At 38.5% G+C, this 15,008-nt stretch overlaps 1 protein-coding gene across 1 annotated transcript in view; it reads left to right on the forward strand.

Moving 5' to 3' along the window:
- Window positions 1-15,008, forward strand: part of LOC126278076 (UDP-N-acetylglucosamine--dolichyl-phosphate N-acetylglucosaminephosphotransferase) — a 130,780-nt gene that overhangs the window by 4,722 nt on the left and 111,050 nt on the right. The window contains exon 3 of the mRNA XM_049977911.1: window positions 13,772-13,985. Within this exon, the coding sequence (XP_049833868.1) occupies window positions 13,772-13,985 (214 nt within the window). The remainder of the gene's footprint in view (window positions 1-13,771; window positions 13,986-15,008) is intronic.

Below are 15,008 nucleotides of genomic sequence, written 5' to 3' on the forward strand. Positions count from 1 at the left end.
GTGTTAAATGTTTTAACACCTACTGCAGTTGGAGTGAAGTCAGGGTGGTGGTCTCGGATGATTATCTCTGATCCAGAAGATTCTTCTTCAACATTTTCATCAGTGATGGGCTCTGGTGTATTTTTCAATTTGGTTGCATTTTTCCTACATTTATCACAAATCTTGGCACCACTTAGTATCCCTATGTATACGGTCCTCTACTGACGTACTACCTTAAAGGTCAGTTTGGTCAAACTAGGGCTGTTAGTGAAAAACAAAGAGTCCGGAATAATTTTTTTTAACAATGAACCCATCATCGTCATCCCACATTTATATTTTGCCATGTGATTTACAACAGTATGAAGTAGTTTTGGAAATATTTTGAAAACTTTCAATTATGTACTTTTTGTAAAAAAATTAAATCAAAATATTAATTACCATTTTGAAAAAGGTTATTAATTAGAAGCTATATTTTTTGTCTATCACTAGAAAGAGCATGAAAAATGCTGCAAAATGACACCTTTCCCAGTTCTCTAGCTCAATTAGGGCATCTCATAGGGCAATTTAAAAAAGTCCGTTCACACATATTTGGCCAGTTTTTGAAAAGTTTACATGGCCATATTTCAGGAATGGTTTGAGGTAAAAAATTGAAATTTGGTATTTTTCTTAGTTTCAGCACCCACTATAAGTATACCAACTTTCAGCAAAATCTAAGAGGATGAGGTTAAAGTTTTATTTAAAGTGTGTTGATTTGACATTGAATGACTCGAGCCTCCATTTAAATGTTCACTCGCCTGATTCTACAAGCACTAGATAATAAAATAACGACAGCTGATAATTTCTGCGACTTATGTAAGGCATTTGACTTTGTGAATCACAGTATTCTTCTAGATAAATTGAAGCTTTATGGGATTGATGGTATAGCCAGTCAGCTGATAATATAACATCTAACAAGAGAATGCAGGAAACTGTACTTAGTAATTCAGCCAATATAGTCTGGGGACATTATTCTGACTGGAGAGAAATCGACAAGGCTCAATGTTTGGGCCACAGTTTTTCCTCATATATGTAAGTGATCTTCTAATGTACAAGCAGAAAAATTAGTTCTTTTTTGTAAATGACAATAATATTGTAAGCAGTCCAAGCATTGTACATACAGAAACAGCAGAAATCATAAACAAAGTTCTTAAAAGTATCACTGACTGAATGGTCTCACCCTCAGTTTTAAAAAGACACAACATTTCCTGTTCTTCACATCTAGGGGCATTATACTAGTGATAAGTGTAACACGTGGTGAGGGAATAATAAATAGCGTAGATACTTCAAAAGTTTTGGGAGTCTATATGATGAGAATTTAAGCTGAAAAAAGCACATTTTGGCACCTTTCAATAAACTTAGTTCTCCCACATTTTCATTTAGAGTCATTGCAAATCTTGAGGAGAGAGAAATCAGTAAGTTGACACATTTTGCATATTTGCTTTCAATAATATTGTATGGAATAATGTTATTGAGTAATTCATTTTTAAGAAAGACAGTCTTAATTGCACAAAAATGTGCTGTAAGAATAATACATGGTGCTCACCCACTATCATCTTGTAGACATCTGTTTAGGGAGTTGAGCATTCCAAGTACTGCTCCACAGTATGTTCATTCCCTCATGAAGTTTGTTGAAAATAATCCACAACAGTTCAAAAGGAACAATGGCGTATTTAATTGCAGTACCAGAAGAAAAAATAATATTCATATTCCACATTAAGGTTGTCTTTGAGTCCACAATGCTGCAACAAAAATTTTAGATTCCTTACCCAGTGATATAAAATGACTGACAGACAGCAAAGTTAAATTTGAAAACAAACTGAGAAATTTTCACCTGGACAACCTCTTTTATTTCATAGAAGATTTTCTGTTACTGTAATTTGTAAAAGTTGATATGTAGGACTTACTAATTCACATCAGTATATCTTTTTTTTTCTTTTTGGGAGAAGAAGAAAATACTTAAAAATGTGCAGAACCTTGCCATATGTATAAATTAATTTGCAATGTAAGTGTAAAATGACTCATTTTACACCAATACAATCTATCATGAAGAGTGATACATGAAACTAACTAGCTAACTAATTTTAGTATCTCATTTCCTAAACTAGTTACCTCAGCTTTGCCTGATTTAACTACCTACCATTGCCCTCATCTTACTTCTGTTAGTGTTCAGCTTATAATCTCTTTTCAAGACACTGTCCAGACTAAAATGCACTTATGTTGTCGTTGGCTCTTGCATCGCGTGCAGATGTTGTCATTTCAGTGAGACTGGTCGTAGCCAATCGACTGACAGTGTATGCTGAGAGTTCCTTAATCTTATAATTTCCTTTGGAGGAAGATATAAATTTGTTACATTTGTTTTTGACATGGAAGATGCCAGAATAACATTTATTGATCTGCTTATAATGAATTTTATGGTTGAGTTACTGATTTATTTGCTGATTAGAAAAACAGGATGCCCTGACGGACTGACCAGTAACATAGCCCAAGGCCTAGTTAGTTAGAGAGCAATAAACTGCTTTTGAGTTGGCAAAGCCAATGAGTCTCAGAACAAAAATATAATTGCTGCATTAGACTGATGTGCAACATTCATCATTACATCATTTCGATGATGTGGCTAAATTCTAATGTAGTGGAACAAAATACCAGCTAATTTTATATATGAATTGTAGGAAGTTATGACGGACCTTTCTGATTGGCTACTGACGACTGAATCATGCTTTTTCTTTTTGAGTTCCCGTCCCTCAACAAGTAAGCTGTTAACAACATTGCCATGCAGCTCAACAGCCATGGACACCAGAAGTGCATTTTTACCCGTTCTGTTCAGTTGCTCTTCCAAGTCCTTTATTATCTCTGACAGCATTACTATGTCATTGGCAAACATCAAAGGTCTTAATTCTCTTTGGTTTCCTTTATTGCTTGCTCAGTGTACCAATTGAATAACACTGGAGTCTACAACCCTGTCTCATTCCCTTCTGAGCCACTGTTTCCCTTTCATGTTCTTTGACTGTTTGTAACTGTAGTCTGGTTTCTGTACAAGTTGTAAATAGCCTTTAACTCTCTGTATTTTATCCCTTCAAAATGTCAAAGAATATTCTCCTGTCCAATTTTCAAAAGCTCTCCTTAAGTCTTCAGATGCTATAAAAGCAGATAAGGTAATACTTGGGATCAGTATTACCTCGTGTATTCACACATTTCTCCAGAACCCAAATTGATCTTTCAGAGTTTGGCATCTGCCAGTCATTCCCTTCTTCTCTAAATAATTTGTGTTAGTGTTTTGCAGTTATGACTCTTTAAGTTGATGGTTCAGTGATATTCACACCTGTCAGCACCTGATAACTTTGGAATTAGAATTATTACATTCTTATTTAAGTTGGAGGGTTTCTACCTGATTCATATATCTTGCATACTAGGTGGAATTTAGGAGGCTTATCATCTACTCCAGGGGATCTTGTTTCCACTTTGGTCTTCCAGTGTGCTGCCTAATTCTTCTCATAGTATCATATATCCCACCTCATCTTCAGCAACTTTCTCATCTCTTTCTCTAATATTGTCCTCAAGTTTGTTTTATTTATTTTTCCTTTTTTGTTTGAATCATCAGTTTTCCTAACTGGTTTGATGTGACCTGCCACGAATTCCTCTCCTGTGCCAACCTCATCATCTTAGAGTATCACTTGCAACCTACGTCCTCAATTATTTGTTGGATGTATTCCAATCTCTGTCTTCCTCTATGTTTTTGTCCTGTATAGCTCCCTCTAGTACCATGGAAGTCATTCCCTAATGTCTTAACAGATGTCCTAACATCCTGTACCTTCTCCTTGTCAGTGTTTTCCACATATTCCTTTTCTGTCCAATTCTGCACAAAACCTCCTTATTCCTTACCTTATCAATCCACCTAAATTTGAACACTTGTCTGTAGCACCACATCTCAAATGATTTGATTCTCTTCTGTTTTGGTTTTCCCACAGTCCATGTTTCACTACCACACAATGGTATGCTCCACATGTACATTCTCAGAAATTTCTTCCTCAAATTAAGATCTATGTTAGATACTAATAGTCTTCTCTTGGCTAGGAATGCCTTTTTTGCCAGTGCTAATCTGCTTTTAATGTCCTTGCTCCATCCGTCATTGGTTACTTTGACTTCGTGACCATCAAGTTTCTCACTGTTCTCATTTCTGCTACTTCTCATCATTTTCGTCTTTTTTCGATTTACTCTCAATCCATATTCTGTACTCAGTAGACTGCTCATTCCATTCAACAGATCATATAATTCTTCTTCCCTTTCTCTCAGGATAGCAATGTCATCAATGAATCTTATCATTGATATCCTTTCACCTTGAATTTTAATTCCACTCCTGAACCTATTTCCATTATTGCTTCTTTGATGTACAGATTGAACAGTAGAGACAAAAGACTACATCCCTGTCTTACACCCTTTTTAATCCTAACACTTGGTTCTTGGTCTCCACTCTCATTATTCCCTCTTGGCTCTTGTACATATTGTATATTATTGATCTCTCTATATAATTTACACCTATTTTTCTGAGGATTTTGAACATCTTGCACCATTTTACGTTGTCAAATGCTTTTACGGGTCGACAAAGCTGATGAATGTTTCTTGATTTTTCTTTACTCTTGCTTCCATTATCAACTGCAACATCTGAATTGCCTATCTGGTGCCTTTACCTTCCCTGGAGCCAAACTGATTATCATCTAACATAAACTCAATTTTTTTTCCCTATTCTTCTGAGTATGAAGCTGAGAATTGCATACAGTATCAGCCATAAGATGTAAGACTGTGCCATCTTTATCCTGGCAGCAGCAATAAACCATAGTTAGCATATTGTTGCTTCACCCCTTCAGCCATTGATCACTGTTATTTAAATACACCGTACTACTTACTAGACTAAAACAGAGATAAACTAAAATTTATGCCTATTACAACTATACTGAGTGCCTGCCTCCACCATGGATCATTTCCTCCCTCAAGTAATGAAACCATAGTTGTTTTTACATATGCAAAATGATACTGTCAAGCAGAATTTTTTCTGAAATCCTTATGGCCTGTGTGGAAGAGTGCATATACCAAAGCAACAATTCCAAATTGTGGTAGACATTTCTTGATGCTGGCATGTTTCAGCCTTATGGATGTGACGTGTTCTGGCCAATTGATAGGTGTCATGACAAAAAAAACCAAATGTCTGAGACATTGCCTACACAAATGAGGATGATCACATGATTGAACTGTCAATCTTGTCAGAGAGATTTATAAAAGCTTTTATTTTATCTGTCCTATTTTTTTACCACTGTTAAGGGAATTGTGTTACTTTTGCTTTTGTCTTTTTTTTTTTTTTTTTTAAATAGAGACCTGTACTACTTCAGTGACTCAGAGAGATTAACTTTAATGACAGAAGTGAAACACTGTCTACTTAAACAGAATACAGATATCATCTGGTTTATTTCTCCACATCACCAAGTATAAAATAATATTAATAGTAATAAATGCCAATTATAGCATCTCTTCAGAACAAATTCAAGAAATAAGTTGTGCACCGATCCACACTCCTTCTGCTCATACAAGTGAATAAATTTCTGTCTTTCCTTTCTCATTTTTGTGTTCTGTTAACATCTGAATGTTATGCCAAAAGCCAAATTAATGTGTCAAATGACATCATGTTGTTGTTGTTGTTTGTGGTGGTGGTGGTGGTGGTGGTGGTGGTTGTGGTTGTCATCGTTGTCATCTTTAATCTGAAGACTGATGTGATGCAGCATTCCACGATTGTCTGTCCTGTCAAAATCTCTTCAGCTCTGTATCAGTGCTGTAGTCCAGCCTTCAATTTTTAAATCCCACATTTCTTTCCATTTCCAAACTGACAATTCCTTAATACCTCTGGATGTTTCCTGTCAGCAGACCCCATGTTTTAATCAAGTTGTACCTTAAATTTCTTTTCTACTCAGTTCAATTCATTACTTCCTCGTTATTAATCTACCCATAAGAACTTCAGCATTTTTCTGTAGTACCACATTTCGAAAGTTTCTATTCTCTTCTTGTCTGAACTGCTTGTTGTCTACATTTCACTTTTTTACAAGGCTTCTATTCTTATAATCCAAACAAATACCTTGAGAAATAATGTTGTGAGAATAGTCATGAGTCACATTTTGGTAGCTCAATTAGTAGACCATTTGCCCATGAAAGGCTAAGGTCCTGAGTTTGAGTCGTGGTCTGGCACATAGTTTCAGTCTGGCGGGAAGTTTCATATCAGTCTACACTCTACTGCAGAGTGAAAAATTCATTCTGGACCTTGAGAAAATCGCTCCTAACATTTAAACTTCTCTATACTATTCTTGTCAGCATCTTGGATGCATGAGATGTTAAGCTGATTGTGTGATGATTCTTGCACTTGTCAGCTCTTGCAGTCTTTGGAATTGTGTGGTCGATATTTTTTCTGAATGTCAGATGATATGTTGCCAAACTCATACACTCTACACACCAATGTGAATAGTAGTTTTGTTGCTACTTCCCTCAATGATTTTAGAAACTGTGATGAAAGTTATCTATCTCTTCTACCTTATTTGATCTTAAGTCCTCCAAAGCTCTCTTATATTCTGATTTTAATACTGGATCCCCTATCTCAACTAAATCCACTCCTGTTTCTTCTTCTTCTTGCACATCAGACAAACCTTCCTCCTCATAAAGGCCTTCAACATACGTTTTCCACCTGTCTGCTGTCTCCTCTGTATTTAACAGTGGAATTCCTGTTGCACTCTTAATATTACTGCCCTTGCTTATAATTTCACCAAAGGTCGTTTTAACTTTCCTACATGCTGAGTTAGTCCTTCCGACAGTCATTTCTTTTTCGATTCCTTTACAATTTTCATGCATTCACTTTGTCTTAGCTTTCCTGCACTTCCTATTCATTTCATTCTTCAGCGGCTTGTATATCTGTATTCCTGAATTTCCCTGAACATTTTTGTACTTCCTTCTTTCATTGATCAACTGAAGTATTTCTTCTGTTACCAATGGTTTCTTCACAGTTGTTTTCTTTGTCCTTAAGTTTTTCTTTCCAACTTTAGTGATTACCTGTTTTTAGAGATGACCATTCCTCTTCAGCTTGCAACATAAGCATGTGTACTGCGGTGCCCCATTGTATCTTCTCTAAAACTTAGAGCCACGCTCCTTAGACTCTCTGTGTGAACTTACTTGAATGCCGGATACAGGCTCAGTTTCCCCACAGCTCCGGCGTCTTCTGCTTGCATCAAACTCTTCTCCGAAGATTCTATATTTTGAAGAAGGTGAAAATTCATCTGCTATTCCAAAATCCTATTATCTAGTCCAAATAAAGACTCTCTCAAAATTCAGTTGTTGTTAACATATTCTATATTCAAAATTCAATACACCATTTCATTGCCACATTAAACAGTAAGCCCACACTTTCTTAGGGCATTTGCACACGACTGAATTCAACCAAATTAAATAACATTTTTTCTCAATGATACAATACTAATATACATGTCTGTTTGCTCGAGACCAAGTCACTATTAATAATAATCATTGTTTTTCTTCCATTGTCTCTCCACAACACACAACAATCACCAATGTTTTTTGTGCATGAAATTCGTCCACGGAATTCTGGGCCTAAGTTTTTCTTTTCTCTTTGCTGCAACCGAATTCGTCACTTGTTGGCCCGGTTCTGCTCTTCTTTCTCGGTTACCCTGCACAAATAACATTCTGCGGCAGTGTGTATCTGTTTATGCTACAACCCACTACAAAATAACATGTGTTCAAAGCAGCTGGAACACAGGTGACTCCAGACTTTCGTAAAATTCTGGGGACACTACAGTACCTGAACTATCGTTGTCAGTGTTGGTTTGTTGTCAGTTCTCATCAGCCCCTCAGGGGCTCAGCATTCATTTGCTGAGTATGGGCTTGACGACCCTGGGGTTTGTGAGCTGGTGACTGTTAAGCACCACCAATCCTTTTTCACCATAAGCTCTGGTCATACTTCAACAACCACCTTGCGGCGCAGCTGTGGAATGTTGTGTGTTTCGGAAAACAGGGGTCGTGACTTCACCGTTTGGACCACGAGGTCGGTACACACCTCTATAAAAAAAACCTCAACCTCAAGGTGTGCTACATGCTGAGGAGGTGAATGGCTGTTGAGGTAAAACAGCCTTTAGCGGGATGGAATGCACTGCCACCTTGGTGTCTTCAGGGGCCCAAAGTGATTTTAAGCTTGACACAGTACATAAAAATTGTACTCCAAATGTGGTTTTTACAACTTTGTTTTTGTCTATTTTAAGTGTGCACCATAGTTTTATCGTTATTTATACAAATGGATCACAGTAGGAAAGTGCTCTCGGTTGTTCTGTGGTTTTCCCTGATGAGGTATTTAAAGTCTGTCTTCCAGAACAATTTGCAAATTATGATGTGGAGTTATATGGTATTCTGATGGCACTGGAGAGGGTTCACAGACATCACTTCAAGCAGTTCACCAAATATATCCAGTAGACCTGCTGATTCAGCTCATCCATAACTCTTTACAGCGGCTCCTACACCGTGGCAAGGTGGTGATCTTTTGCTGTGTACTTGGCCACGTTGGGATACAGCGTAACGACATGGCTGACAAAGCTGCCAAGGAAGCATGTTGGGATGGTGCTGTACATCAATGTCCCATCCTGTTGCACACCATTATCTCATTTTCTGACAGATGCATCATGCGTCAGCGGGAGACTGAATGGTTGCAGGTGTCAGACAACAAACTGCGATCACTGAAATTGACCACTAAGGCTTGGTGGACTTGCTGCTGGAAGGAAGTTTTGCTTACCAAACTGCAAACCAGGCATAGCTCTTTAAACACATGGCTTTCTCCTCCAACATGAGGATCCACCATTCTGTGAAGTTTGTGGCTTGCCACTTTCAGCTCTGCATATTGTGGCTACATGTGTCCTGTTAGGGCAGCACTCGGACTCACTGGAGATCTGCCCACCATCCTTGCAGATACCGATACCAGCGTTAACAGAGTGCTGAAATTTTGTGAACCGTCAGGCCCCATCCCTGAACTGGCAGGGATGGGTGGCAGACTTTAGTAAGTTATATACTGCACTGCATGTGGGGATAGACTTCATCCCCACCCATGAGATTTCATGTGAACTTTTCGTCAGGATGCTGACGATCGTGATGTTGAGTGCCTCCTCAACTAAATCATCATCATCATCATTATCAGTTCTCATCAGAACAACCCTATCACTGAACTATTCACAGTAACACACTCTCTGCCATACCTTCCTATTTGGAATGAATCCTACTCCCATTGTACCATTTTCTGGTGCTGTTGATATTACCCTACGCTCATCCAGCCAGAAATCCTTGTCTTCTTTCCACTCAATTCACTGATCCCTACTATATCTAGATTGTGTCTTTATATTCTCTTTATCAGATTTTCTAGCTTCCCTATTACATTCAAGCTTCTTACATTCTGTGTCACGATTTGTAGAACATTATCCTTCCATTGATTATTCAGCCTTTTCTCATGGTCACCTCCCCCTTGGCAGTCCCCTCCCTGGGATCTGAACTGGGGGACTATCCGAAATATTTTGCAGTGGATAGGCCATCATGACACTTTTTCAATTCAGGCCACATATCTTGTTGATACACGCTATGTGTCTTTAATGCAGTGGTTTCCATTGCCTTCCGCATCCTCACGCTGTTGATCATTGCCGATTCTTCTGCCTTTAGGGGCAGTTGCCCACCCTAAGGACAAGAGAGTGTCCTGAACCACTGTCTGCTCCTCCACCCTCTTTGATAAGGCCATTGGAGAATGAAGGTGACTTCTTATGCTAGAAGATTCTCTATATCTTTCTTCCTCCTTCTACTCTTTTGCTCATTACTGGTTTCCCATCTGACTCTTGATATTCATACAGTTGCTTCTCTTCGCTCTAAATGTTTATATGTATTAAGGAGATTATACCTCAGTTCTGAGGCACATCCTGGAAGAAGGATGCTGCGGAGACATGGCCTCGGCACAGCCTGGGGAATGTTTCTGGAAAGAAATTTTCATTCTGCAGCGGAGTGTGCACTAATGTGAAACTTCCTGGTAGATTAAAACTGTGTGTTAGACCGAGACTCAAACTCGGGACCTTTGCCTTTCGTAGGCAACTGCTCTACCATCTTAGCTACCCATGCTCGACTCACGACCCATCCTCACTGCTCTACTTCCGCCAGTAGCTCGTTTCCTATCTTCCAAACTTCACAGAAGCTCTCCTGTGAAACTTGCAGAACTAGCGCTCCTGGAAGAAACGATACTGTGAGGTCATGGCTTGCCACTGCCTGGGGGGTGTTTCCAGAATGAAATTTTCACTCTGCAGTGGAGTGAGCACTGATATGAAACTTCCTGGTAGAATAAAACTGTGAGGACAGGTTGTGAGTTGTGCTTTGGTAGCTGAGATGGTAGAGCTTCCTGTGAAAGGCAAAGTTCCTGGGTTCGAGTCACGGTCTGGCATACAGTTTTAATCTGCCAGGAAGTTTCAGTTCCATGATACTTTCCTGTGAGTTAAACTTGTTAAGTATCATGCTGCAATTCATTATATATATTCAATTTCCCCAGTAAGTCTTATTTGGTATAGGCACGACACATTGAGCAGTATTCTTGAAGTGTCATGCAAGTGTCTTGTAAACAATCCTGTATGTAGACTGATTGCAGTTTCCTAGTATCTTACCAGTAATCAGAAGTCTGCCACCTGCTTTATCTACAGCTGAACATATGTGATCATTTCATTTCATGTACACACATATAATTAAACTTTTTTTTTGTATGAGTGGATTTCCATTATGACTGTTGCCACAGGAGGCTACACTTCCGTTTTTTTGGGAAATGCAGAACTTTGCATTCCAGATCAGTTAAAGCAAGTTTCCAATCTGTACACTGTCAAAAGTATGATCTTGAACTGATCACACAAAACTGTAATAGGATCATTTTTCTTGTTTATTTCTATCAAACCTTGTTAGTGACACAAACTTTGTGTCTATCTGTAGAAAAGCAAGACTTGAGTAGGTTTACATTTGGTAATATGAAAAGCCTTTTAGTTACTTCATCATAAGCCATTGTGTCAGTTCTTCTTCAAAAGATTCAAATATCGAAATATTATTGTAGAACGTAAACTTTCATGGGCAGGAATGACTCAGTTAATAAAAAGTTCTGGCCTTTTACACTGTGGTCGAATGGATTTAACATTAAAACCCAAAGTTTCATCCCCATCTGCAGAGGACATTTTCAAGGGGGACTGTAGCTTCTTTGAATGTCTGATTCACACCCTAGAGCACTGCTGACTGCAGCAAAATTCCACTTCCACTTGCTGCCATACTGTGGCGTGATGTCACGTTTTGAACACCCATGTGCAATTGGCTGTTGTTGACTGCCGTTGTCCGCTGTTGCTATTACCCCGTGGTGGAAGACTGGTACACATCTTCTTCAGCACTGGAATCCAGATGTCATTCTGTTTTACGCCCTCCTCCTTGCTATTGAAATTCCTGGGGTGTTTTACAGTCTCTATGGCCTCTCTGTATAGCCTTCCCACTTGTAGCTCCCAACACTTGAGTCTTACTGAAATGAATGTCATGGGCTCCTGGCTGCAAAGCACATCTTATCAATAAATGAAGTGACAGGGGTCCAGCCGGATGAGGTATTAGTTATTTTCATGTGGTATCGCTATTTGATATGGTTCTGCTCAGTAAAGTGTTGCAACAGCTGAATCGGATTTTTCACAGAACTGTTTAAATGTTGCCTCTCAACTGAATATTTCAAATCTATGAACAGAGGGACTGTAATGCTATGGGGAACCCCTTAAGACCAGTTATGGAAAAATTTGAGGATCAGGCATTCAATGCTTGCTGTGAAGCTTTGGTCTACAGCTGATTCCTGCAAAAACCACTGTGCATATGCCATGAGCTTGTTGTAATCAACTGGTTGTAATGCCTGGACGTGTTGGAAATTAAACAGATGCAGTTCTTTATCGTGTACAATGTGCCAGATGGAGGGTTGGGATATGTCAGTAGTATGGGATATACCTCACGTGCTTGTTGACGACGTACGCTGCACCCTTTCAAGAATACTTTCTTCCACCACAACTGTCCGTGTTGTTCATTGAGATCCAGTATCCACCTTGTGCACATGGAATGAGCCAGTTTTGCATAAGTGTTGATACAGGGTGGTGATAATGTGTAGCATGACACCTCAGGGTGGCGAATATTGTGTAGTAAGGCACTTTTCTATTGTGATGTTTTGCATGATACAGTCACATGGCTTCTCATCCACTGCAGTTGGCTGCGCCAAAAATCAAATGCATCTCAGCCGTTTTGCAGTATATGTAGCTAGTCATATTACTCACAACACTTCTACACTGTGAATGGCAATGGTCGCTGTGTGCTCCACCCGTGTTTGTATAGCAACACCTTCTCTTGACTTTAGCACACTCTTGTGGAATTTGCAACTTCCAGTTCGTGTGTGGTTGCTGACCCTTGTTGTATGTCCAGTGTGCCATGTAAGTTTGTAAACTTTTATTTTATTAATTAACCTTTCTACTGAAGATATTTACAACTGTAACAGAAGTTGGGCAATATTGTGGTGGGGGGGGGGGGGGGGCGGGGGCGGCATTCACCTGGGTTTCCATGGGACCTGTGGCTTTAACCAAAAGTAACAAAACAGCTGTGGTCTCTGTGAATATTACTGTGTACCACTTGTTATCCTTTCAGGCTTAATGTCTTTCCCATTGGTGATGTCTGCCATCAGCATAACTGTCCCTGTCACAATGCCATTAAGGAGGTGATTATGTTTTGCCTCAGTAGTCTGTATATTCCTGGGCATCAAACTGGGTTGGCTATTCAATTTTTGTGCACAAATGTAGGCAAGTGATGTAGATATCCTTGTCTCATGATGTGAGGGACTGTCATAAGTGTAATTATTATATGGATTCAAACTGGAGTCCTATGTTATCATCTTTAATGTACCAATTTTTATATTCTGTACTTTGAAAAAGACACCACTGTCCAGTTGGGTTGGCCATGTTGATGTTTGTCTTACATCACCAGAAGCCAAACAGGATAAGTTACAAACCAAATAAGTTGAAACTATGTACTAGGCCTTGGATTAAACTGAGATTTGTGTCTTCCTCCTGCATTTTTATGTTGTCAGAAAATGAAATTCAACATTCATTAACTTGCAAAGTGAAAATTTCATTCTGCTTTTTATCTGTTACCTTTGAGACAGACAGTAAGCAATTAAAGCTGATATTATGTAAAAAAATATTAAAAACAAACAGTTAAAGAGAGATTAATTTCCGCAGTCATGAGAAGAGAATTCGTGTAACTGAAAATCTGTAAGTAATTAATGGAGTATATTTATTTTTTCACTCTCTGATTAACTAATACCCCCTAACTTGATAATCATAAAATCCAAAATTTTGGATGTATTTTGAAAGGTTAATAGAATCATCTTGACTCACCATGCATATCTATGAAATGCCAACTAGTTCTGCTGAAAATGTAACATCTGTGCCTCATGGATCTGGAGTTGAGAAAGAATGCATCCATAAATTAGGGAAAAGTGCTCCCTCTAGTGTTTTCTATTTATTACTTGATAAACTATAAAATGTATGGTGTGATCTGTTAGTCTCTATTGACTAATGGTGTATTCTGTATTACTCATCATCATTTAACTCATTCATTTAAAATAATTTTTCATTGTGGTCTGTTTTACCAGTTGGTGGAGTTGGTGGCTGCACTGTTGTCAATTTGCTGCATGTTGTTGTTGGGTTTTGCTGATGATGTGCTGGACCTACGATGGCGTCACAAACTTCTGCTGCCCACAGTGGCATCACTACCTCTTCTTATGGTCTATTATGTCAACTTTAACTCAACTACCATCATAGTACCAAGACCCTTCCGGATCTGGCTTGGCTTCTCTGTGGATCTTGGTATGATACATTCATACTTATTTATGTCTGCTTATAATTAGGCATATAAAATTTTTAATGTGAAATTTGCGAAATGTATTCATAATACTCTCTGCACAAATACAGTTCCTTTAGCCATTTATTGGAAATTTGTTTCTAGCATGCCATTACTACAAAATATTGAATCTATATCTATCAGTTTGTGATGTCTTCAGCAGTAGTTTCTTATAGCATCACTTAAGTTGATTTGTTTCACGGGTGTTATTTCTCGTAATGCCTTTATCTTTCAGCTTTGTGGCCAAGTTCAGTTAAACTATTTTTTTCAGCATAAGAAGTCCTGAAAAATGGACTGAATGTACCATCAAAATGAACAATCATACAATTTAGATAGGAACATCTAAATGAATATGAACAATCATAGGATTTCTGAGCAAGGTGACGCAGTGGTAAGTTACTGGACTCCCATTCAGGAGGAGAGCACTTCAAACCCCTGTCTGACCATGCAGACTTAAGTTTTCCGTGGTTTCCCTGAATACCAGGTCAGTTTCTTTGAAAAGGACACAGCTTATTTCCGTTCACAATCTTAGATTGTGACTGTTGCTAATGACATTGTTGCCAATGGAACATTAAACCCTTTATCTTCCTTCCTTCCAATTACAACATTTTGAAACAGGTAGATGGCAAAGTAAAAAGGTAGGCTATTATCTCACCCCCTTCTCTCCTCCTGTTCTATCTGTGACTATTGTGTGGAGTGGATGACTATCAGTGACCCTCTGTTTGACCGCAAATTTCTATGATTTTAAACTTATTGTCATTCCATGAACTATGTTTGGGAAGAAGCAGTATGTCACATGACTGTTCTGAATATATGATACTCTCACACTGAGGGTTTTGTAAAGTTCCTTCGTGTATAAATTACATGTACTTAGATTTCTTGTACTGAACCTTTAGTGCTCAATGGTGTAATCAGTAGACAGTGTGTTTTTTCCTTTTTGCATGCAGTTAATTAAATTTCCTTGTGCTGAGAGGCAACTGCCAGTCCTT

Source organism: Schistocerca gregaria, chromosome 6 (genome assembly GCF_023897955.1).
Source record: "Schistocerca gregaria isolate iqSchGreg1 chromosome 6, iqSchGreg1.2, whole genome shotgun sequence".
In the NCBI taxonomy this organism is placed as follows: domain Eukaryota; kingdom Metazoa; phylum Arthropoda; class Insecta; order Orthoptera; family Acrididae; genus Schistocerca; species Schistocerca gregaria.